The sequence below is a fragment of the Rattus rattus genome, chromosome 14 (assembly GCF_011064425.1).
Source record: "Rattus rattus isolate New Zealand chromosome 14, Rrattus_CSIRO_v1, whole genome shotgun sequence".
Taxonomy (NCBI): domain Eukaryota; kingdom Metazoa; phylum Chordata; class Mammalia; order Rodentia; family Muridae; genus Rattus; species Rattus rattus.
Genome location: NC_046167.1, coordinates 55,571,816 through 55,595,189, shown reverse-complemented (window position 1 = coordinate 55,595,189; position 23,374 = coordinate 55,571,816). Strand labels below are relative to the sequence as shown.

The 23,374-nt window shown below is 46.3% G+C and overlaps 1 protein-coding gene across 1 annotated transcript in view; it reads right to left on the bottom strand.

The window, feature by feature from the left end:
- Positions 1-782: 782 nt before the first annotated feature.
- The window catches only part of Fars2 (phenylalanyl-tRNA synthetase 2, mitochondrial), a 372,370-nt gene continuing 349,778 nt past the window's right edge, over positions 783-23,374 (bottom strand). The window contains exon 8 of the mRNA XM_032885023.1: positions 783-1,074. Within this exon, the coding sequence (XP_032740914.1) occupies positions 936-1,074 (139 nt within the window). The 3' untranslated portion in view covers positions 783-935. The remainder of the gene's footprint in view (positions 1,075-23,374) is intronic.

The window sequence follows — 23,374 nt, the reverse complement described above, 5'->3', positions numbered from 1 at the left end:
CCGGGCTGGGGTTTATGAAAGCAAATATCTACCTTGCCTGGTTGAGAGAGGTGACTCTCCACTTTCAAGGGACACCCTGGCATTTCATCAGTGGGCTCTTTGAAGCCTGCCCTTTGCAAAACAAAGGAGAGAAGGGAGAAAGGACGGCAGAGACTCAAAGGCTTCCTGCACAGGCTTGGGCTGGGACGATGATCTGGGTCCAGATCACGGTGATACAGTGAATTCATCGTGAAGGAAGTTACAGGCATCTTCTGGTTTCCCAGTGCATGTGGAAGTTTGGCTCAGATGATCCTGCCCTCTGTGAGGTGCACTGTAGCTTTATTTAAAAAAAAAGAAGGAAAGAAAATACTTCCCCCAATTGAAAAGCACTGCTAAGAAATACTAATGATCATTTGAGCTGAAGAAGGTGGGGAAGACAGGCCTGCTCAACACAGTTTACCACAAACCTCCAATTTGTCAAAATGCAGGATCTGTGACCTACAGCCAAGCAACACACACACACACACACACACACACACACACACACACACACACACACACACACACACACACGGCATGCCTGCACTATATCCAGCTTCTGAGATCCTTCTCTGTGGCTTCACTCATTACATGGGTGGAGGAGCCTGTCAGGCAAGAATCATGCCTGGTGCTTAATGGAACCCAGGGACCAATTAACCACACAGAGAGCCAATGGGCCAAGCATTTCTAAACGAATAGTAGGGAACTCTTATATCAGTGTCTGCTTTCTCCTTCCCCCAAATAAAAGACAAATGCTATGTCAATGCTTCTAAAAAGTGATCCTTTATTTCCTGAAAGTCCTAAAGCAGACCCATTTATCAAACGAGGACAGACACTCCAGTTCACAAACAATGTGTTTCCCCTTTCTGGCGAGTCCTGGAGCTCCGTGAGGGCTGCAGCCTGTGTAATGCATGATATCAAAAACGGCCTTCCACACCCAGTAGCTGCACAGCGGCCTCCTGCACAGCCTGGTGGACACTGCTGACTTCTCTCTGGGACAGTGTCCGTTCCATGTGGCGGTAGGTAATGCGGTAGCAATGGCTGGTCCTGTGTGTCCTGTTGGGGGAGGAGGAAATGCAAGTAGGTGAGTGAACCATGCCTGCACACGGACCGACACAGTAGGGATTACTCTCATACAGCATATAATGGTATGGTGTCAGCTGCTAAGAGCAGACCTAGCGGGACAGGATCAGTCATGTATCACCACAGAAATATCACTGGTCATCACGGACATCTTTTCAGTGTGTGAGAAGGTGATTGTTAAAGACATAGTAACTTGCACAATGGAGAAGCTGGTTCCATCATGCTGTGAGGTGGTCTGACAGAAAATGGCCCCCAAAGGCTCATAGGGAGTGGCACTATTAGAGGAGGGGCCTTGTTGGAGGATGTGTGTCACTGGGGCTGGGCTTTGAGGTTTCAAATGGTCAAGCCAGACCCAGCATCACTCTCTCTTCCTGCTACCTGCTCATCCTCACCAGGAGAGGCCACAACATCTTCAGTTAGGCAAGGAAGGGCTGGGCCTTCTGTCACGTCATAACTTGGTCACATTGGACCTTTTGAGAACCCCCTCACAAGAAGAGTTTATAGTTCCCTGTGTGGCCACCAGATCCCAGAGCCTCTGCTCCCAGGGTCTTCTTGATGTTTTTGGTTTGTTCTTACCAGGGTGATCTTTCTTTGTCTCCCACCTTCTGATTTAGGTCAGTCAGTGTAAGACAAGTGTCTGTCTTGGTCCTAGCCCCTTATTCATTCTCTCTCGCTTTCAATTTAATTTATTCATATTACATCCTGATCTCCGTCCTCCCCTCCCACCTTCTCCTCAGACACTCCTTGAGCCTCACAGAGTAGAGGCCCCTCTGGGTATCCCCTATCATATCAAGTCTCTGCAGGGCTTGGTGCCACTTCTCCCACTAAAGCCAGACAAGACAGCTGAGTGAGGGGAACATATCCCACAGACAGGCTACAGCTTTAGGGACAGCCCCTGCTCCAGTTGTTTGGGACCCAGGTGAAGACTGGGCTGCTCCTCTGCTACATGTGTGCAGGGGCCTGGGTCACCTTATTCTCTTTTTCCAGGTATTTCTCCGTTTCTTCCCCACTCTGGCTTGTCCACTTTACTTTTCTGTCTTTCCCCTTCCCACCTTGAGCTCACATTTGGGAAGGGGGAGTTTCTAGGACCCTTTGCTGTTCCCTGCAGGGCCTGTCTTCAGCAGGGCATAGAGGCCCCACCTGCAGGGCAGCAGGGAGGAGTCACTTCCATCTGCAGGAAGGAGCCACCTCTGAGGCGCTCATATTCTAGGCTGGCTGGCATGTCTCTTCCTCTTTAGCTCCAGCAGTCTGTTTCAGGTGAAAGAAGAAATGGCTATCCTTCTAACTTTCCCACCCTAGCCCAGGTTATGACTTGAGTCCAGTAGTAAGGAGGGGAACCAGGTCTGTTTAGCCCCAGAGATTGGTTTGTTCTGCAAACCTCAGGCTCATGGAGCTGTGGCAAACCTGAGAGGAGGGTTGCCCTTGGGTTTGGCTCAGGACTCTCTGCTGCCTCACACCCTTCACAGCAGCCTTTTAGACCTCGTGCTTCTATCTTTCCCTGACACATACATGTGCTCTGACTGACATCTTCAGTAGGCAGGCAGCATCACCCCAAGCATCATCCCCAAGATATAGCTCTGAGCTCAGAAGGCAGACGTGACTTGTCCAAGTTCAAACAGTAGGACAATGTTATATGAGAGGAGTTAGGGCCAGGCAAGAAGGCAAGGGTACAAAACAGTGCGTTACTGTGAACAGGTGTAGTGTGCTTCCAAACCACTAATTGTGGTGTTCCTATATAATTTCTAGGTTTATGCCCCAGAGAATGGAAAGCATCAAACTAAAAGTCAGACAAGAGTTTGCTACTGAGCCTCGTGATCAGATCTGTAACCTCAGGTAGCTGGGGAGGCTAAGGCAGAAGGTTCACAAGTTCAAGGCATGATCAGACTATAGAGTAAGTAGGACTAGCCATGGCAACTTCATGAGCCCCTGTGTCAGAATGAAAAGGAAAAAAGGGGCAGGGGCTATAGGTCAGTGGTAGAGTGTTTACCAAAGACGGGTGAAGCCATAGGTTCAATCCTCCCTAACACGCACACACACACACACACACACACCCCACACATGAGGGAAGGAGGGACAGAGGGAGGGAGGGACGGAGGGAGGGGGGCAGAGAGAGAGATTGAGATTGAGATTGATTTTCCTAAAGTTGTTTGGTCATTACCAACAGATGAATGGGTAACAATAGATTTAGTATAACCAGAGAATGTAATTCCAATGAGTGGAAACAGGTGAACTTCAAAACCTAAGTATGCAGAAGCCATACACATCACATGCTGCATGGTCCCACTGTCTGAAACAGCAGACTAGAGAAGTGAGTGCCCAATGGCACTGGACTGTATGCTTTCTTTTTTTTTTTTTTTAAGATTTATTTATTCATTATATATAAGTATACAACACTGTAGCTGTCTTCAGATACACCAGAAGAGGGCATCGGATCTTTTTACAGATGGATGAGTTCAAGGTCGCTGGGAATTGAACTCATAACCTCTGGAAGAGCAGTTGGGTGCTCTTAACCGCTGAGCCATCTCTCCAGCCCCGACTGTATGCTTTCAAAATGGCTAACTTCATGTTATGTGAATTCCATTTCAATAGAACAGAAACAAAACCTTGATAGTCTGGTTTCAGAACACAGTCCTCACCATCATACTCAAGAGCTCCATCACGTACCCTCCTCCCCTTCACCTTTGAGCTCTTCCTGATTTGGACCCCGAATCTCACCAGAGACCCTGTTTACTGAGAGACAGTGGGGCCTTTAAGATGTAAGGTGGAGTGTGGCTACCTTAGGTTACTGGAGGCAGGTTCTAGAGGGCAGATAAAGGGGACCCAGCTCCATTCTTTCTCTTTTTCAAAACTAGCATAGGGTAAATAAATCTCTCTGATCATGGGGTCACTCTCTAACATGCTTCCACAGGAACAAAACTGAGTCAATTGGTCATGGACTGAAGGCGCTAGACTATGGGCCCAAATAAATACTTCCTCATTTCTCAGGTATTTCTCATAGTGCCAGAAAGTGAACATATCCAACTTCCTCTAAGTAGCAATATAATTTTAAAACAACCAAGGAAGATGCAGAATAAGACTGGATGACCAGGACATTCTATGAGTGAGACACACAGACAAGGAATACACTGACTGACAGTGGTCTTTCCTACTGGTGCAGTACTGGGGCCTGGGCCTGGGCAGTTGCTATAGTTTTCTATCTAATCCATAGGGCCCAGCTCTGGGATGAGCAGAGTGGGTTGTACAACCTGGCGCTTCATAGGCAAATCAAAGTTCATTTTCATGTACTCCGCGGCTTCTACTCATGAGAAAAATAAACGTGATTATCTACTGTTCAGTTAGGGAGGTCAAATCCCTTTGTTGACAAGATGGAAACAAGAGAAAAAAGTAACAATTTTCATTGCCTTGTAATACTGGCTGACTGTACAATGAATGGTTGCTGGCTAGAACTTGGCCTTTTGCCCCTTTTTAAAAAAGAGAATTTAATATAAGATTTTAAGATAACACTGTATATTGCAGTGTTTTCAACTGGGACTATTCGTTTATAGACTGCGTTAGTCTGTCACTCAAGAAAAAGCATCTTGCAGGCACTGAACTGGGCAGAGAGGAGCACAGGAAGAGAATGGAGAACTTGCCAGCCAGTAGTCGGCAGTAAGAGGGCTGGCAGCCACTTGGCAGCGAAGCCAGCTGTGCCACTCTGCACTCAACAGGAAGGTCTGAGGTTCTCCTTGTCAGCACATGGTCTGTTCATCTAGTTACAGAGTTAAACAATGTAAACCAAAAAAAAAAAAAAAATCTGGGTCAGTCTGCCTGTAGACACTGGACACAAGGCAGCCATATGTGACCATCCTTGTCTGTTTCTGAGAAATTCATGATGCTCTCCTGTGCTTTTCCCAACCAGCCTGCCATCACCCCACCCCCCTTTTTTCAGGGTCCAGTCCATCCTGGGGGAAACAAAAAGCATGACTTGCTTTCTCCTGGGTCCTGTTCCCTGTTCCCCTGTGAATGCCAAGGCTTACCCAATTCCACCTCCCACCCAAGTCCAGATGCTCAGGCAGAAACTGAGAGCTGGGACGGGCAATCCCATGTGAGCTATGGGGAGAGGTGGCAGGCCAGCGGGACAAGCTAGCAGAGGGGGATTCTGTTTTAGTGCCTCCTCCTCCGAGACTCCTAACTTTAGAGCAAAGATAAAGCTGTGTGGGAGTTGAGAACAGTCAAGTCTGGATCAGTAAGAGGACTGTCAAGCTTATGCCTACAAGGGCTCAGCAATCCACTCCTGGGTATGCATCCAAAGGAGGTTTTACCAGGCACTGAGAGGGCCTGTACCCCATACTTATTGGCGCAGTATTCATAAAGCCAAGAGACGTGATTACCACAAGCATCCAACAGAGGATGAATGGAAGAATCAAGGGGAACACATACTCAATGGAATACTATTCAGTCTTTAAAAAGGTGGGATCCTGTCATCGCAGCAACATGGATAATCATGAGGACTTGATGCTTAGTGGAATAAGACAATTACAGAAGGGACACATAGTGCATGTTCTCATTTGTGGAACCTAAAGAAGCTGTTCTCAAAAATGCAGTAGGGAGCTGCCATTGGCCGGGGTGGGGATGAACGGTCAACAGCAGCAACGTTATGGAAGGTGACTGGAACAGGGTGATCCGTGGCAAAGCAGACGACCCTGGCTAGTAACCCTGTTTTGAATATTTTAAATCATCTACAAGAGGATGCTAAATGTTCTTAACACAAAGAGATGACGAATATGGCAAACATCTTGATTCTTGTGTCATTACACAAAGCCCCAACTATTACACTGCACCCGATAAATGGGGATATTTGTCAGTTTTAATGTGAAAAGGCTGAGTAATAACTATCTTAAAAGATAAGAGTGATAAGGTGAACCACTGTCAAAACCACTTGTGCTCCTCAGCTCCAAGTATTCCAGGGGGCATTTTCTGAAGGGGTGCAGAGCTATAGAACCTGCTGGAAAGAAGGAACAATGGGTCAGAGTCTTGGGGAGGGTGGGAAGACTTCTATTATATAACTGCTAGGTTCACCGTGGTAACCGAACTGACTCTGAACTTGAAATAAAAGCCTTCCTCACATGCAGCCCAAACCTAGCTCCTACAGCATCCACAATAGTCTGCTTTTCCATCTGTGACAGAGAAGCTACTCTGTGTTCCTGGATGGTGCGCCTGACACCTCCCGGAATAGATCAGGCATGACCAGTGGGCACTGCACACACTGCCTATCCACACAGAGATTACTCAGTGCAGAAAGATCAGTCCAGAAGAGTTCCACTAACAAAGTGAAAAGGCTGGGTCCTTGGCTTCATCTTCAACTACTTCCTGCTTTAGAGGCAAAAGCTCAGCCCGACGTCCCGTGTCATAAGCATTTTGCTCAGGGGAGAGAACAAGTTCATTCAGTACATTCAAAGGCTTGTGGAACCCAGACAAGAGGCACAGGGTGGCAAGGAGAAGAGGGAGGGAGACAGCTCTATGTCACTTCCAAGCACAGGACAGAGAGCTGATGGGATGTGGGAGAATGGAGAAAAACTTGACTTTGTAGTTAAGAGAAACCTGGTTCTAATTCCTGTTCTCTTTGCTGGGAGATCTTGGGCCTTTGCATGATCTCTTGTGCCTCAGAGTTCTTGCCTATGAAGTAAGACTTCCATTTCCTTTTTGGGTCTCTGAGGACTGGATGGGAGCAGTACACAGCAGTAATTTCAGAGCTGCCTGTCATGAGCGTATTACCTACTTAGTGGTAGGGACACATGCCAAGACCCCAGTGGTTGCCCAATACCAGCAGTAGCAACAAATACTATAGATACATTTTTCTAAAGTATGATTGGGGTGCCTGTGATGAAATTTGATTTAAATTAAAATTTAAGCACCTTAAGAGGCTAACCCCACCCCCATCCCTCACCATTTGAGACAGACGGAAGAGATCATCTTGGGGTGATGAGAGTGGGCGACCTGGCTCTGTGGCAGGGGCGTGGGTAAACTGTGAAAGGGATCATTGAGGGAGAGCTGCACCATAACTCCTCTGCTGTGAGATGGTCTTGGGTGGGGGAGATGCCTTCTACCCTCATGCTACTGAAGGCAGTTGGGAGAGCTGACCCCAGGAGAGAGGGCAGGAGAGCCGGCTCCACCATTCATCTGTCGTGAGGTGGCATGGGTCCTTCCCCTTCCCAGGAGCAATAGTGAGAGCTGGCCCTGAGGGCAGGAGAACTAGCCCTTCCGCTCACTGGCTGTCCTGATGGTGAAGTCACTGGTGAGCCAGCTCAGGGGCTGTGAGAGTAGGAGAGTTGGCCTAGCCCTTTGCAGGCTGCAAAGCTTGGGAAAGCGCTCCCCTCAGGCCCCTCTCTGACTGGGCAGCAGTGGAGCTGGCTCTGAAGCCATGAGTACTGGGGAGCTGGCCTGAGGCCATGGGAACGGAAGAACTGACCCTGCCTCCTGCTGATGGTGGCATTGGGTGGCCCAGCCAGAGCAGGACTAGAGAGCTCACCCTGGGGGCTCACTGACCAGCTACCACGCAGGCCCATATCCAGATCTCTGACCCGACCCCCACTCCGTATCATTTGTGAGTGGTTGGGATATGTGAAAAGGCCAGTCCTGCTGTTCCAAAGCTGCATGATTTCCATGACACAGGGCAACAACACGATAACTGGGAGGATTCTCAGTGAGGATCCAACATGATGATAGAATCATAGAAGCCAGAGATCTCGACTTCTCAGACCAATGACTCACTGCAGTGAACATCAGCAAGTGAAGGTGTGTGGACAGAGGGATGTGCTGTGGGACACACTGCGACACACTACAGCTTCCAACAGGAGATGTTTCTCTGTGCTTTTTGCTTGTTTGTGTTTTTTATTTGGTGGGGGGTGTTCAAGAGCAAAGTGCAGATATAAAGGGATAGGGAGCTGTGTAGGACTGGTGTGCATGATGTGAACAAAGAATCAATAGAAAGATTTTACTATTTTAGAAAAAGAGGCTAAAAACAGTAAAATGGAACAATTGCAATCGCAATAAGCAACAAAAAATGTCCACTGTGTATGCTCCTAAGCTTTGGGCCATTATTAAATTAAAGTCTGCTCTACTCAAAGACTTTTTTATATCCCACAGCGGATCTGATATCTGAGGAAGCTTCTAGATGATGGGTGGGGAGTGTACACAGCATAGAGATGCTGAACAAACAACAGGTGGGGTAGCTTAAAATCTCATAGTGCTCAAAGCATGTGAATTAGAACTCACCACTTATTTACTCCTGGAATTTTAATATTTTGGGTCATAGCTGACACCATATAACTAACATCACTGGAAGTGAAACTAACACGAGGGCATCCTGCTCATCTGTTGCACGCATAATCCTGGTTTGTCAATTTTTAACCCTTTAATGAATCTGGAATCTGACACTGGTCCGAGGACAACCAGAGCTATTCCTGATAAAGCATGAAGCACAGATTTGGGCCTGGTCTGAATTAACCGATCCAGGTACTGCGTTCCCTGCTATAAACAATTACAGAGAGGAGATAAAGAAGAAATTCTGGTGATGGGAGGTGGAGCCCAGGCTCTCTCTCTTTTTTTTTAATTGGATATTTCTTTATTTACATTTCAAATGCTATTCTCTTTCCTGGTTTCCTGTCCATAAGCCCCCTATCCTCTCCCCCTCCCCTTCTTCTATAAGGAAGCTGGGGCAGTGACAGGCAAGCTTAGGTGAGGCACCTTGCCTGGTCTCATTTTCCTTAGTAGTGAGAGGTGGGCTAAGTGAGCTTTAATTCTTTCTGGCCCTAATATCCCAAGAATAAACAGGAGGGAAGAGATTCTGGAGGAATCTACCATCCATCTGCATGGAATGAAATGGAAGGGCTGAGGTGGGCATGTGTTACATTCATTTCTGATGTGAAGGGATCCCAGGAGGATGGAGAGCAGTGGGCTAGCTTCACCAGTGGAAAGTTTTGCTTGGAAGACCAGTGAAAAGAGGCATCCTCTTCCTGGGAGTCCCAGTCACTCGTCCATCAGATACTTAGGCCTTTGGTTCTATCCTCATCCAACCCCTCCCATAGCTGTATCAGTCACTTTTGCATAGCCATGACCAAACACCAGACAGAAACCATGGACTAGAAATTTGTTTGGCTCATGGTTTCAAAGGGTTTGGTCCATGGTTACTTGCTCCTGTGCATTTGGACAGAAGGAGACTCATATCATGGCAGACAGGAAGCAGAGACAGGAGTTAGAGGAAGGGTCCAGGGCAAGACATAGCCTGAACTACATGGCCAATCTCTTGGCTTACGTCACCTTCTAATAGTGTCAGAATATAAATATATCAATAGATTAGTGACTATGTTAGGGCCCTCAGGATACAGTCCCCCAAAAGCCTGGCAACTAAACCTTCTACATATAAAGCTGTGGGAGACGTTTTATCTCAAACTGCAACAATGGCGTAGAGGCCTGCCGCCTGAGTTTCCGAACACTTTGTCTTCTTGGCCTAGTGTTCCCTGGAGACCCTTCTGAGCTGTGTTTCTGTAGTTCTCAGCCAGACGAGGAGCTAGCCACAGATAAGTGTTTCACCGCCACTGCCAAGCTTCCTATCTCCCAGAGGGATTTCTGTTCCTACCAGTCAGTCATAAGAAACTGGACCAGATGGTTCCTCTGACAGTTTCTGCCTGGGGAAAGACAACTCCCATGCAGGCCGTGATAGAGGCAGGACCAGCAGCTGGGAGAGAAACCAAGCTGGTCCACCCCCACTGGTCCACTCACTGGTCAGCCCCAGTCGGCAACTTAAGAGCTCCTCAGAGACACGTTTTATAGGCAAGAAGTGTGTTTGAACATCAGACACCTGGCAAGTCCTCTGGGAAGTTCAAAGCACCCCCGGGTTTTTTTCTTCTTCTAACTCTCCCCATAGCTTCTGGTTCTCTTGAGCAGTGGCTTCTGCCAAGCAGGCTTAGGGAGGGAGGTGGAGGCCAGGCCTCCTGCAGGGTGGGGCTGAGGTTCTGGATCTTCATCTGAGTATGACTGAAAATAACTACTTTGAGAAGTCTTTTAATGGCCTCTCTTACTACTGCTTCTCCGCTAGGCTCTGGGGCCAGCTTCTAATCTGATACAGGTTCCTATTCTACAATATAAATACCGACTCACGGAGGTCTAAAAGACCGAATGAGAAAAAGAGACAAACCAGGGAAATTGTTTTGGATATTAGTGTGACAGAGTCTTTACTGTGGCCTATGAAGAAGGCCCCAGTGATCACACATGATGCATGTGACAAGGTGAATATACCCTGAGGACACAGCATTCAGTGAAACAAACCACAAACAAAAGGCCAGCATCCCATGACTCTGCTATGCAGGGTGCCTTGGACCCAAACATACAGACGCCAGGGGCACAGGCACTGCCAGCGACTGGGCGGGTGAGCGCGGGCCAGTGAACTCTGGGGAGTGGGTCCAGAGTTTCAATGTCAGGAGATGACTGAGTTCTGGAGATGGACCAAGGTGATGGTCACACAGTGTGCATGTGCCCAATGCCACTGACGTGTACACTCAAGAATGGCAGAAGTGGAGAGTGTCGTGTAGTTCTACCACAATAAAAAGGGAAATTAAAGCGCAGTGCCTGAAATAAGCCAAAAACAGGAATTCACATCATACTTAAACCAAAACCCGAACAGCAGGGACAGCTCTGGATGCCAGTGCTTGTCCAGGCTGAGTGCTGCCCTGCTCAGTGGAGTCACCAGGTTCCAGACAGAGAGGTCGGGATGCTCCACATCTCATGAATATGATTTTTAAGTCCTCCCTTTATGATATAGCAGGGATTTTCCCTTATTGGACAATTTCTTTTCCAATTGTTCTACTTCTTACACTTCTAACAAAGCTGAAGAAATGACTTATTTTCAATTGTGTGGAAGATTCGGAGGTGATTTTAGTTTCTTCTCTGGCCTGTATCTGCCAAATTCAAGTCACCAGAGCTGGCTCTGCTGCTATAAGGCTGCTTCTTGACTGTTGACAGTGATTACCAAGTCAGGTTACAAAAGATGTGTGGCAGGTGAGGTCTACAGTTCCAGCTTAGCCCATTGATCGCCAATTTTTTTATACTGTGTGGCTGGTTGATCAGCAACTATTTATCCTATGCTGAGGTCTGCACTGTGGGAGATAGGGACATGTAAATGAACTGCTTGATCAATACATGAATATTCATGAAGTGGCCAGTCTGCCTGCTTCAATGGTAGTGGAGAAATCTCCCAAAGCATTAGATAGAGGGATGCCATTGCATAGTGACACTGTGGTCGGTGACAGACAGACCACATACATGATCACACTCCCAGGAGTCTGTATCACACAGTGACAAGCATACCCGACTTCATATATGTTACTACACTGCATAATGTTTGTATGATAAGAAAACCATCTGAACACTCATTTCTTAGAACATAACCATGCCATCAGCCTGTCCCTGGGGGTGGGTCTTACTCCACTGGTAGTGTGGCAGTGTGTCTGAAGTTCCTGCCACCATGCTTTCCCAGCTCGGATGGACTGTACCCTCGAGCCATAAGCCAAGATAAGCCCATCTTCTCTTAGGTGACTTTTTGTCAAGTATTTTGTTAGACCAGGTGAAAAGGAACTAAATCAAAGGAGGGCCCTTGTTCTGGGCAGCCTCACTGCATGCAGAGGTGGCCTGGTAGTTATCGTCAGAGCTGACTGGAGGATTTCACTGTGATCCCTGCAGTTCTACCCCATGTTAATTGTTACCACTTGAGCATACTATAGGCATTCCCTAACCCCACTATTCAGAGTAGAATGTCATGCTGTATAGCTTTTATTTCCTTAGTGATTTACAAATATTTTAAGACTCAGGATCACATTTGAAAGAATCACACATTAGTAAAGAAAGATTTACAGACTTTCTAATGTCATCATTTTGCAAAAAAAAAAAAAGGGGGGGGGACTCTATGGATCTAATCTATAGTGCCATTTCTTTCCATTAGAAGGTCAGAGATCAAGGGAGAGGGGACAGCATAGGGATTATTTTTAGGCAGGATGAGCATCAGCTATGCTATTTTAGGTTGGAACAATGTAGTGATGAATGGCTTCATTAAGTGTCACTGCACAAGTAACACAATTTATGAACTCAAAGGAGCAAAAAGATGACAGACCTGAGAGCTCTTCCGACCCATGCTTGCATTGTTTCTACAAAATGTGATTGCTTCTAGGTCGGCCTACCGAAGGCAGGCTTCCTCGGTGTGACCTAAGAGGCTGCTCCCCTCACATGGAGCTGACAAATGTATCCTATGATTTATTCTCTTTGCTGGTCATGGATTTAGTGTAGTCCTTTTCTTCCATGGCAGTTGGTTACACTTCTTAACTCATGACCAGCAGAAAAGGGAATAATGGTCCTGCTTGGGTACATAAGGACCATCAGGGGTCAAAAGAGGAATGGGATCTTGGAGGGAAGGGTAGTCCATGTCATGGGTACCATCACTGTTTGCAGTGTCAGGAATATAGTCATTGATCCATTGATCTATCCAATTCATTATTGGAGTCCTGAAATGAATGGTGCCCACCCAATCCACTCTGTGCCATGCATTCTGCGAAGTACTGAGAGCCTAAGAGTCGGGTACTACAAGCCAGACACGAGCAAGCTCTTGCGGAGCTTCCCGCCTAGTGCAGGAGAGAGGTACTAATCAAAGGATTATGGAAAATGTAAATTACAACTGCATTAAAGGTTACAGAGAAGATGTACATGGAGCTATGAGGCTACATAAAAGGCCCATTAACTTAAAGGTCAGAGAAGGTTCCCTGTGGGACTATCAGAGCCGAGACCCGAAGAAGGAGGATGGGAGCCACTGAGATGTAAGAGGCAGGGGGATAGGCATGGTCGTGCCACAGATAAAGGCCTTGGGAAGTTGTAGAAATAAAGAAATAAAAAAGCAAATTCTAATTTCTGGTCTTCTGAGTGACAAAGTCCTACTCATATCTGTTACTTCTGCTGTTAGTGTCCTTGTCTTGAGGAGAGACTTCTTTCTGCCTGTCCCACCAGAACCTCTATCTGTGCACCACTGCCTGCAGTGTCCTAGGTTAGTGTTGTGTGTGTGTTTTCAATGGAACTCCAATCTCTCTGCCATGACACCCTAACAACCCGAGGACTCTAAACTAATAGTTCATTAGCATAGTGGGAAGTAACACACCCTAATGTTGGTGACGTGAGGATCTCACCCATGCCTGCCCTCTTGCTAGAGGTGGCCTCTTCCCCTGGTCAGATTCCAAGGCATTCACTGAAATACTAATCAGGCTTTCACTCCAGAAGAAAGCCAGGCTCACGGAGGCTCAAAATCCAGCCAAGTATTAGGTCACAGATAGAGTCCAGGTGCCTCTAAATGCTCTTACCCGGTACGGGATGTTATCTGACGTTTATGGCTAATGTCTCAATGGCATCCCTATTTCAAAGTACCTGCAGCTTTCATGAGGCTGTTCCCACAACGAAACTTGAAGATAAACTCTAAAACACTATTTCATGATCTTATAAAAAAAGCAATTTTGCTTGGGGTAAGAGGGGCTGGCAAGTTTTTTTTTTCTTTTTTTTTTAAGTCACCTCAACCTTACTACTTGGATGAACCTACTCTCCAATTCTCAATAAGATAAAAAAAAGTATTATTTGTTCCCAAATATTCCCACAGTTAGGAAGAATTGAAGTCGTGTCAGCAAAGCCTCGTCAGCAACTTGGAACAAAGTGTTAATAAAGTAAAAGTCAGAGTCAATAAAACATCCAACAGTATTATTGACTTGTAGTTGTCCACATTCAGACTCAGTTAAGAGAAGTGCTCACTTTCTGTATTTTCTTACTTCAAGGAAAGAAACATTGTTTTTTTAGGCTTAGATTTCTAGGGTACAGGAGAGAAACACGATCAATTTTTTTTCAACTTGGATTTGTCCATTATAAATGTTTTGGAGAAATTCAGGAGGATTGGCTTAGCTTCAGAGACAAAGTGCCATTTCAAATGAGAGTTCAAGGGCACTGTCACATATCATGGTGTGAAGTGACAATGGTGTTGTCCATGTGTTTAGGTCCCTCACTTGAGGCTGATTTTTTTCTGGGCCAAGGAATTGGACAGAAGATATGTCTGGGAGAGATTGCTGGAACGGGTGACTGGAGGATGTGTCTCTTTTCAATGGTAACCTTTTCTATGTGCTGCGCTTAGTTTAGAATAAGACAGGATGACTAAGAGCTTCTAGGATGATGTCAGCATAAGATGACTGAAGAGCCTACTGCTGTACACGCAGATGTTCCAAGTTACACAGAAGGATAAATTACACACATGAAGAATGTCTTAAGGAAATGGCAGAAGATATGATAGCAAGACAAAAATTCCCAGGTGCCAAAATGAAGAACATAAACGGTAGGAGGAGTCTCCGGTGTCTCCATCCCTGGAGTGGGGTACAGTGTGGGGCACTGAAGCTTAGAGTTTGAATTTTAATATTCACCCTAGAAAAGATCAAGGCTGACACAAAGCCAACAGCTTTGGCTATTTGGAAGATCCTGTCAATGGGAATGTTGTAAAGAGTTGGCTTCCTGATGTAGCATACACTAGGAAAACAATATACTCATGAAGATCAGAGAGGAGGGTTCTTGGCTTTGTGTGGATTGTGAGGACACAAGAAATAAGGCAGCCCTGAACAGTCAAACCTTCAAATGCATCTCAAGCTGATCCATGATCCACGATGAATAGTACCTCAGATCCTAGGGTTAAAATAAGGACCTTAAAGTTGCTCTGGGTGGTCTTAACCCTGGGATAAACTAGGATAAGAAAATACAGAAGCTATCCAAGGAAAAAACTAGCATGAGAGGTCACCCAATAAACAGTTCAGTGAACACAACCTCAAAGCCCAACGTTATAACTGCACAGTGGAGGCAAAGGCCAGAGGACTGCAAATTTCAAGTCAGCCAGGGGCTATATAATAAGGCTATGCCTTAAAAGACAAAAAAACATGTGTGCATGCGTGCGTGTAAAAGATTTAGGAAAAAATCCATTTACATAAAAATTGTAGAATTAAGATTGTAGTTGTGACATAAAAGGAGTAGAGGGTTAAATGACAGGTTAGACACAGATCAAGGAAGTAAGGAACAGATCTGTGGAACTCAGCTTAGAAAGCAGTGGGGAGAAACACAGAAATGAAAATATGAGAGGACACAGTGTAGGCCTGAATCCCAGCACACAGAGGCTGAGATAGGAGGATCTAGCCTAGGCTACACTATGAGCATGCTTCTTAAAAAAGGAGAAGGAGGAGGGAGAGGACAAGGAGGAGGAAGGGGAAGAGAAAGAAGGAGAAGAGGAGGAAGAGAAAGAGGAAGGGGAGGAGAAGGACGGGGAGGAGGAGCAGCAGCAGCATGTAAAATAACAAATACAAAGATAAGCAGCACCTGAAGAGGGGATGAGATCATTACAGAAGTTTCAAGAATTAATGGGATTCTCAGGAGCCATGGTAAAGTCCTGAATGGGGGGAACATAAACAAACAAACAAACAACAAGAAACCCCAGTCTTTATTTTATACCCTGTGCTACTAAGAAATGTCCTGAAAATAGCTAGAGAGAAAAGGCCTGAAAGGGAAACAGATTTTCCTACAGCCACAGAAAGGCCAGGCAGCATGGCTTGGTTCCAGCATCATGTCCCATGCTCTAGCCACTCTGGAACGGCTAAACTAAAATGCACTCAGGATTCCCATGCTCTCAGTCAGACACTCGTGAAAACTATTTCAGGGAGCAGTCTGAAATAAGACTGAAAACAAGAATCCATCATCAACAGTCAGATGATGGCTGATGTGACAGTGGGGGTGCATTCACCAGGACTTTGTCACACTATGGGCTTTGTCAGAAGCCCAGAGACTCTCCATTTTAGAAAGAATTACCAGAGGTTCCCTGAGTTGGCATGAGTGGCTTAGGAAATGTTGATGATCTGCTCTAGTCATCGATCTACCTCACAACAAAAGGGCTAAGAGGGCATCAGCTTGTGGGCTACAAAGGCCTGCTCTCAGCAACTTTATAAGTTTCACATGACTTATCAGTAGGGGTATAATCTGGGAAATGAGTCCTTAAGTGACTGATGTTGCTGATGGTTGAACATCATAGAAACTAGGATGGCCATGACATTGCTGGGAAACTTTCTTTATCATTCCCTGAGACTTGACTATGCAGAAAGTAACTGCCTATGTGTAAGGTCTAAATAGCAATTGCCACAAAATGGTTAGTGAGAGAATGGTTAGAATGACGGTTATTACAATTATGACCTTGATTAATTCACTTGCTTAATTAACAACATTTACATTTATGAGAAAAAGCTCTGTGTCCTAGGATTTAGCTACATAGAAAAAAAAAAAAAAAACCCGATAGCTGACTGGTTACTGGTTGACATTAACTAGAATTTGGCCACTGTTGTCAAACACTGGCCAACTATTTTCTACAGTCCCTCCAAGTGAGACTTCTGAACATAGGACAACCAAATGGGTTCTCTGTCAGCACCACCATGACTGGTTCAACCTGCTCTCTGTTTGCCCTACAGAAAGTGGCTAGTGACTCTCCCAGAAAGAGATGGAGAAGCTCTATCCTGGTTGCTGTAGTAACATCTACTCACAAGAAGAACCAAAACAGAGCAGAGAGCAGTACAGCCCTATAGTTTCCTTTTTTAATAGATAGGACATGACCATAAACTGCAGCTCCTGTCACATGGGGAGCTGCTGGGTGGAGAAGAAAGGCAGAACTGCTGCCAGCTCCACGCCGTGCTGATCACTTCTACAGTTCAGTGAAGCCCGGCATTTACCGTGGCCTCTGGGGACAGACAGAGGCCAGTTCCAACAACAGAAGCAGCAACTTGCAAAGCACAGGCATGTGTCCAAGGAGCCACCTCACAGAGCTCTACCACTGGAATAGTGGTTTAGATAGTAATCTTGGCCCCCAAGTAAAATTATCCAAGAAGTCATCCTTTCTCTTTGTTATTAACCAAATACACTGATATCCTAGAGACTCTTCTGCTCATGTCTGGAGGAAGTGACTGACTTGTAATATTTTCCTGTTACATATGTTCTCTTGTCCACTTTCTTCTCTCTCCCTTGCTTCAATGTGTGTGAACTATGAAGGGGTCTTTAGCTGATGAGAATATGAGTCCTTACTTCCTTTGGGAGCACTTCTATACAGCTATCTCATTTACTCGGCAAACATAACCAGAAAGAGTATCCAATTTAACCACGTTGCCCTGTTAGGTCAAACAGGGTCTGCAGAGGCCCCTTCCTTACTATACTTACCCTTCCTTGAATAGCTCTGGCTCCGAGTGGTAGACATGGGGTAATGCCTGAGGTCAGGAGGTTGGCACTGCAGTGACATGAAAAATTCACCTATGTCATCCTGAGCAAGTGCCTAATATTCTGGGTCTCAATTCTGCATAGGAATTCGATGGCCAATCCCTGAGACCCTGGCTGCCCAGTTCCACAATCACCAATTCCCTCTCAATCTCTGGTGAGCACTGACTAAAAGTTGGCAAGGCGGAGAAAGTACCTTTTTAACTCACCAAGGGACCCTACATGTGTCCTGTGCCTCCTTGGCAAAGGTCATTGCTGGTAACAAACAAGTGGGCTATGGACTGGAAGACCTGGCTAAGAGGGGTTCCCAGCCAGACTTTGCTCTAGCTGCTCGGAGTAAGCAGCCACAGAACTGCTAATTGGATTTGGCAAGCTGCTGAGTCACTGTCGTGTAAGATCAGATCACTGCATGCTGAAGATGAAGCCCATGCTGTCAGCAGCCGAGAACACGTCTTTGTGATGAAGGAGAACAGGGCGCACAGAGGCACACTGTGGATCAGCTTTCACAATTTATGACGAGTAATTAAAATCTAACAAACCACAATTAGAAAGCACCCGCCACAGCCTTATTTTGCCATTTGTCTTTTAATTAAACGTTTCCTATGATTTAGCTGTAGCACTGCACATGGAGCCAGGGCCCTGATGTATTGGTTGTAGCATCTTGGAGGGGGAGGGGCTGAGAGAGGACACGTAAGTGTTTCCTTTAAATCTCGGGTCTTTTCTGTCTTGGGAATCTCTGTATATCACAAGGAGACAGTGAGGCTGGCCCTTCGTGATACCAGAAGGGGAAGGGGTTGCACCCAGGGGAACCCTAAAAGCAGAGCCAGGACAAAGCCATTTGGAGTAAGGTTTTTAATTTGCTAACACTGACAAGGTGCTAAGTGGGAGAAAGGTACCATTATGATATACACAAGGAACATTTAGGAGGATGCTCTGTTGTAAACTAGGGTAGAGGGAATGATTTCTAAGTGCAAAGAGATTCTGAGTCCCCTCCCACGTTATCAAGGGCTTATTATCTTAAATGAGAAATGACCTAGTGTTTTCATGTCCAGGGGCACTAAGGAATTAGAGACAGGATACTTGAGGGAAGGGAGTTATGTCTCCCTGAGTTCAGCTTGGGAATGCTTTAGGCGTGCAGGCTCCTCCAGGCCCACCAGGGAACTGAGGCAGACAGAGGATGGGCATTCATTCACCTACTTTGTTATTTGAGGTTGGGAAATGGGAAAGATTATCTACTCTAGAAGGTTAGGAGGGATCCATGCTTAGAATTATATTCGGAGGATTTTACACTAGAACATTTGCTGCTTGAGGACAGGTGAAGGTCAGTATGATGGGTCACTGTTGAGCTTGCTATCTGCTCAGTAGAAAGTTGTTACTTGCTGGGAATTGCTGCAGTTTTATTATTGGACCAACGAACAAGTGTGCAGGACAGCAGTATCCCATGTCTAGGTTGCATGATGCCACTGTCTAGCAAGCTAAAGGTTGCATAGGACCATGTGCATTTGATGGGACCAACACTGGCTGCCATCGGCTGTCTTTCTTAGAATGACAATCTCTACAATTTCTTTAGATAACTCATCACCCAAGGAGGGCTCTTTACGGAAAAACAGATTCCAAGTACAACTTAAAAGATTTGAGTTTGGGCCACAGCACGCTCAAATCCAGAAACATGTATGCTGTCAGGATCCTACTCTAGCCCCTCAAAATATACCCAATTTCAAGTATTTATGGCAGTCACCCTGGTGTTGAAAAGGAAGCAACGCATTCTTGATTGAGTCAACTGGGTGCACAGCAAGGCATATCCAAAGTGGAGGCAGAGAAAGGGTGGGAAGTATTAACATGAAACGCCCAAACCAACCAACCAACCAACCAACCAACCAACCAACCAACCAACCAACCAGCCAGCCATCCAAGAAGAAAAAGAAGGTAGGCTCTCCAACAAGGGGCTTTGAGATAACCCAGAAGGTGAAGGGAGCCCATCTTCAATAGTTATCCTTGAAGATGACCTTCATCTATGCTGGGGAGCAAGGAGAAGCTGCCAAGAAATTTCATCAGCTTCTTGCCAGCAGACTTGCGACTGGCTCTGTAATCATGTCTTTTAAAGTCCATTTGGCCATCAGCATCCTTCAGCATGCCTCAGATTCGTTGGACCTTGTCTCACAGCATCCTTACTCTCTTTGTGCCTTCCACCTCATCACACCTGGGACCTTTCCTCTTCTCTCAATGGTGTTTTCATAGCTGAAGTTGAATCTGTCTCAAAGCAGCCTGCTCTCCACTGGGCTTCAACACTCCGTTACGTTTTTGGCATTTGTCTCTTCCACACTGAAGCTTCATGAAAACGTGTCTCTTCCCTGTGATCACTGCCTCACACACCATAATCCTGACAAGAATGGGCAACAGTCTAGTTGGGGCTGTGTCTGGTACAGGGTACTCTGTCAGTGTTCCCACGAGGGCTAGTTCAGGGCTTCTGAGAACGCCATGCTGTTGCTTACTTTAAGTTTTACAAAACAATGGGTTTCATTGCCATTTTCATATGTGTAGTCATTATACTTATCTCATATTCACCCCTTCCTTCCCTGGTCTCCCCCACCATCGTCACTCTTACGCTTTCATGTCCTCTCTCTATATATATATTTAAATATGTATTTAAATCTACGTCCACATAAAAGAAATTGTGACATGCTCCTCTTTTCTATTACTCTTAACCTTCACTACTGTCTTTGGACCACTTCTACTCTCATGTCGTGTGTGTGTGTGTGTGTGTGTGTGTGTGTGTGTGTGTGTGTTATCATGTAATCATGTATAAATGAGATTGCACGTGTGAGAGAACACGCATGCTCTGTCTTTCCATGTTTGGTGATCTCTAGTTCCATTCACTTTCCTACCCATGACAGAATTTCATTCTGCTTTATGGCTGCGTTAAGCCCCGGTGTGAATATGCACACACTGTCTCTGCCTTTCATCTGGTGCTAGGCTTCTGGTGGATTCCATGTCTTGAAAACACTGCTCTCTTCCGCATGTGCCCCTGCACTTCACTACCTTTGGCTCAGAGATTAGAGACTGCTTCCCTCCTGTGCACTGTTTTGTTCTCAGTGCCCACCATGATGCTCTCCCCAAGGGGCCCGGGTTGATGTGTGCTGGACAACAGATGAATGCAGACTTTCTTAGCCCACGGAAGGCCCAGAAACCCGTCCATCAACACACAAATGTGTTTCTTATCCTGTCAATCACACCTGCACTTCTGCAGGGGCGGGAGGCAGAAGCAGCCTGCACTGCTGTCACAGCTGTGAGATGCTGAGTAAACTGTTAAGATGCTGGAAGGAAGGCATTTCCACACTGGGATGGAACTCAGAACACATTTTTCCTAGGAGCTTTGAGCTCAGGCCAGGGTCGGGGGCTCCTGGTGCAGTGTGCAGGGTATCTGACATGTGTGGTTCACTTGTCTCCTTGATCTCCACATCACCAAGGTTAGGACTTGTTCTGAAGAGCTGCTGACAGCAGTCACCCATAGGGCCTCACCAGCCTCCTCCAGAGCCTTCCATCTAGCCTGGCTGGTTGTGAACAGAGCCGCTGTAGTCTCCCTTTTTATGATGCTCCCCACCCTTGCAGTTGGCCTTTCCCAACCCACTCTACCCCATTGAAAACAACTAAAATCTGACAGTGCCACATCCCTGCTCAAGGAGCTTAGTTAGGCTGCCACCACTTCATATAGAGAGTCTCTGCGGCCTGGCCCTTGCCTTCTGTGTAGACCTTCCTGTGTTTCTACCACTCGCAATCCACAGTCGCTCCTAGATTCCTCCAGCTGTTCCTCATGCTGCCTTCCCCTGCCAAAGCTGCTTCCTGGGAGGAAGGTTAGTGTGGGGAAAGGGAGGAAGAAGAGAGAACACAGGGCACCACCTTCATGGCGCCTCCCTGGGGAGGGCCCGGCCTTTAAATGGACATCTATCCCTGAAGGTTGGCTGGGCATGGATTCCCGGAGATGTAGCCTCAGGAGCCAGCAGACTTACTCAGCCTTGTTAGAAACAAAGCTCTACTGTGGTTGTCATCTGCCTGAGTCCTGTATCTGCTTCTCAGTTATACCTGAACTTGCCAGAGGAAGGGTAATTTGTAATGACCTCTTAAAACAGTAGCAAGCCCAACCTGTTGCCATTTCAGACTGACCATAGGCAAATCAGAAAGCAAAATGTCAGGGTGCATGGGTATTTCCGGAAGTCAGCCCTTAGGCTGTATCTGTAGAAAGCACAAATGGGGAGCAGTGAGGACTGGCTGGTGGTAGCTGAATTAGACTCCGGCTACTGCTCCAGGTTCTGTCAGCACCTCATGCCGTGTCCGAGCAAGTTTACTTATCTCTCCGAGCTTTGGTCATGTTGGGGCAAAATGACAGTGTGCGACGCACTGACATCCACTAGAAATCAATGTTAGCTCTTTTGTCAGCACTTTTATTCTTGGTTCTCATTCTTGCCTGTGGCCATGGTGCCTGGCTGGCTGAGTCCCTTGTCTTCAGTTTTCCTGGTGAGGAAAATGGTCAAGATCCTCAAGCGCAGTCGCTGGAGCTGGGCCAGGGGCGAGATGCTGAGGGTGCCCAAGCTGTCTAGACTATTCCTCGCCACATTTTCTGCACTTAAGGGGCTGTGTCCTTTGTATTTCTACTACATATGAGCCTTTTTGTTGCTGTTTGTTTTAGCTTTTTCTCGAACAGGAGGTGCTCTTTTCTCCCGTGGTCAACCATGAACACAGGGGTCCAGATGTTGGTGGAAAAGAGCTGCAGGGGAGGCCAGAGCATCGGGTGTCAGATGGAGACCGGAAGGAAGCCGAAGGCGGGGATGGGTAGGGACAGTGAAATACGGAGTTTTCTCAGGACCAGACTGATAGACAGAATTTGAACAATTTTTGTTGAATCTGTATCATAGGAAGGCTTAATCTTAAGAAATGGTCTAGAATGAAGCCTAGAAAATTTAAGAACGAGCCACCACTGCCTGGCTCTTCCTCTTAGGGACCCTTACCTTCTCCTAGGTTGCCTTTCCCAGTCTTCATGTAAGGGTTTGTGTCTAGTCTTATTGTAACTTGTTACGCAGGTTTTGGTTGCTATCTCTGGGAGGCCTGCTTTCTTTTTAAATTAATTAATTAATTAATTAATCAACTAATTTTACATCCTAACTGCAGCTTCCCCTCTCTGCTCTCCTCCCAGTCTCTCCCCCATCCGCTCTTCCTCCATTTCTCTTCTGAAAAGGAGTCTGGGGGAGAGGAGGAAGGGAGGACTTTGGTAAGGATGAAATGTTTGAGGTAAGAAAAAATAAAAATAAATAAAAGACTGAGCTTAGAATTAGGGAAAATGGAGAGTTTGAGTAGAGACTTTTAAAAATCAATTGATATCCAAACACAGTAATGAGAACACGAGGCACCGTGAGGAGCTAACAACAGGTGGTGACTATTTCAGTCATCAGAAAGGATTGTGTAACAGCACGGAGATGGTGAACAGGTGGCTTTCTTCTGACTTTGTCATATGATTGTCAGGATGCTGTGTGGCTTTGGCAGGTGACTTACCCTCTCTGAGGCTCCATACACAACACTGGTGGCTGCTCAAGTGTCCATTCCACTTGAACCCTTCACGGTATCTGGCCTATGACTCCTACATTTGTGGTATTCATGCTCTTGTATGATTTCCTTCCCTGCTGCACCGTGGCCCTGGCCTATGTGATCATGGGATATTGCAGACATGACAGTAAGTTACTTGTTTATATCCAATAGTGACAGGCAGTCATAGAATTGACATAACCACCATTGATCCTTAGATGGGGTATGGATGAGGACAACTAAAAAGTGGGTGGGGATTGGAAGAGAGCTGAGTCAGTAAAGTAGTGCTTGCCTTACAAGGACCTGAGTTTGATCCCTAGAACCTATATATAAAACACTGGGAGTGGTGGCACATACTCCTAAT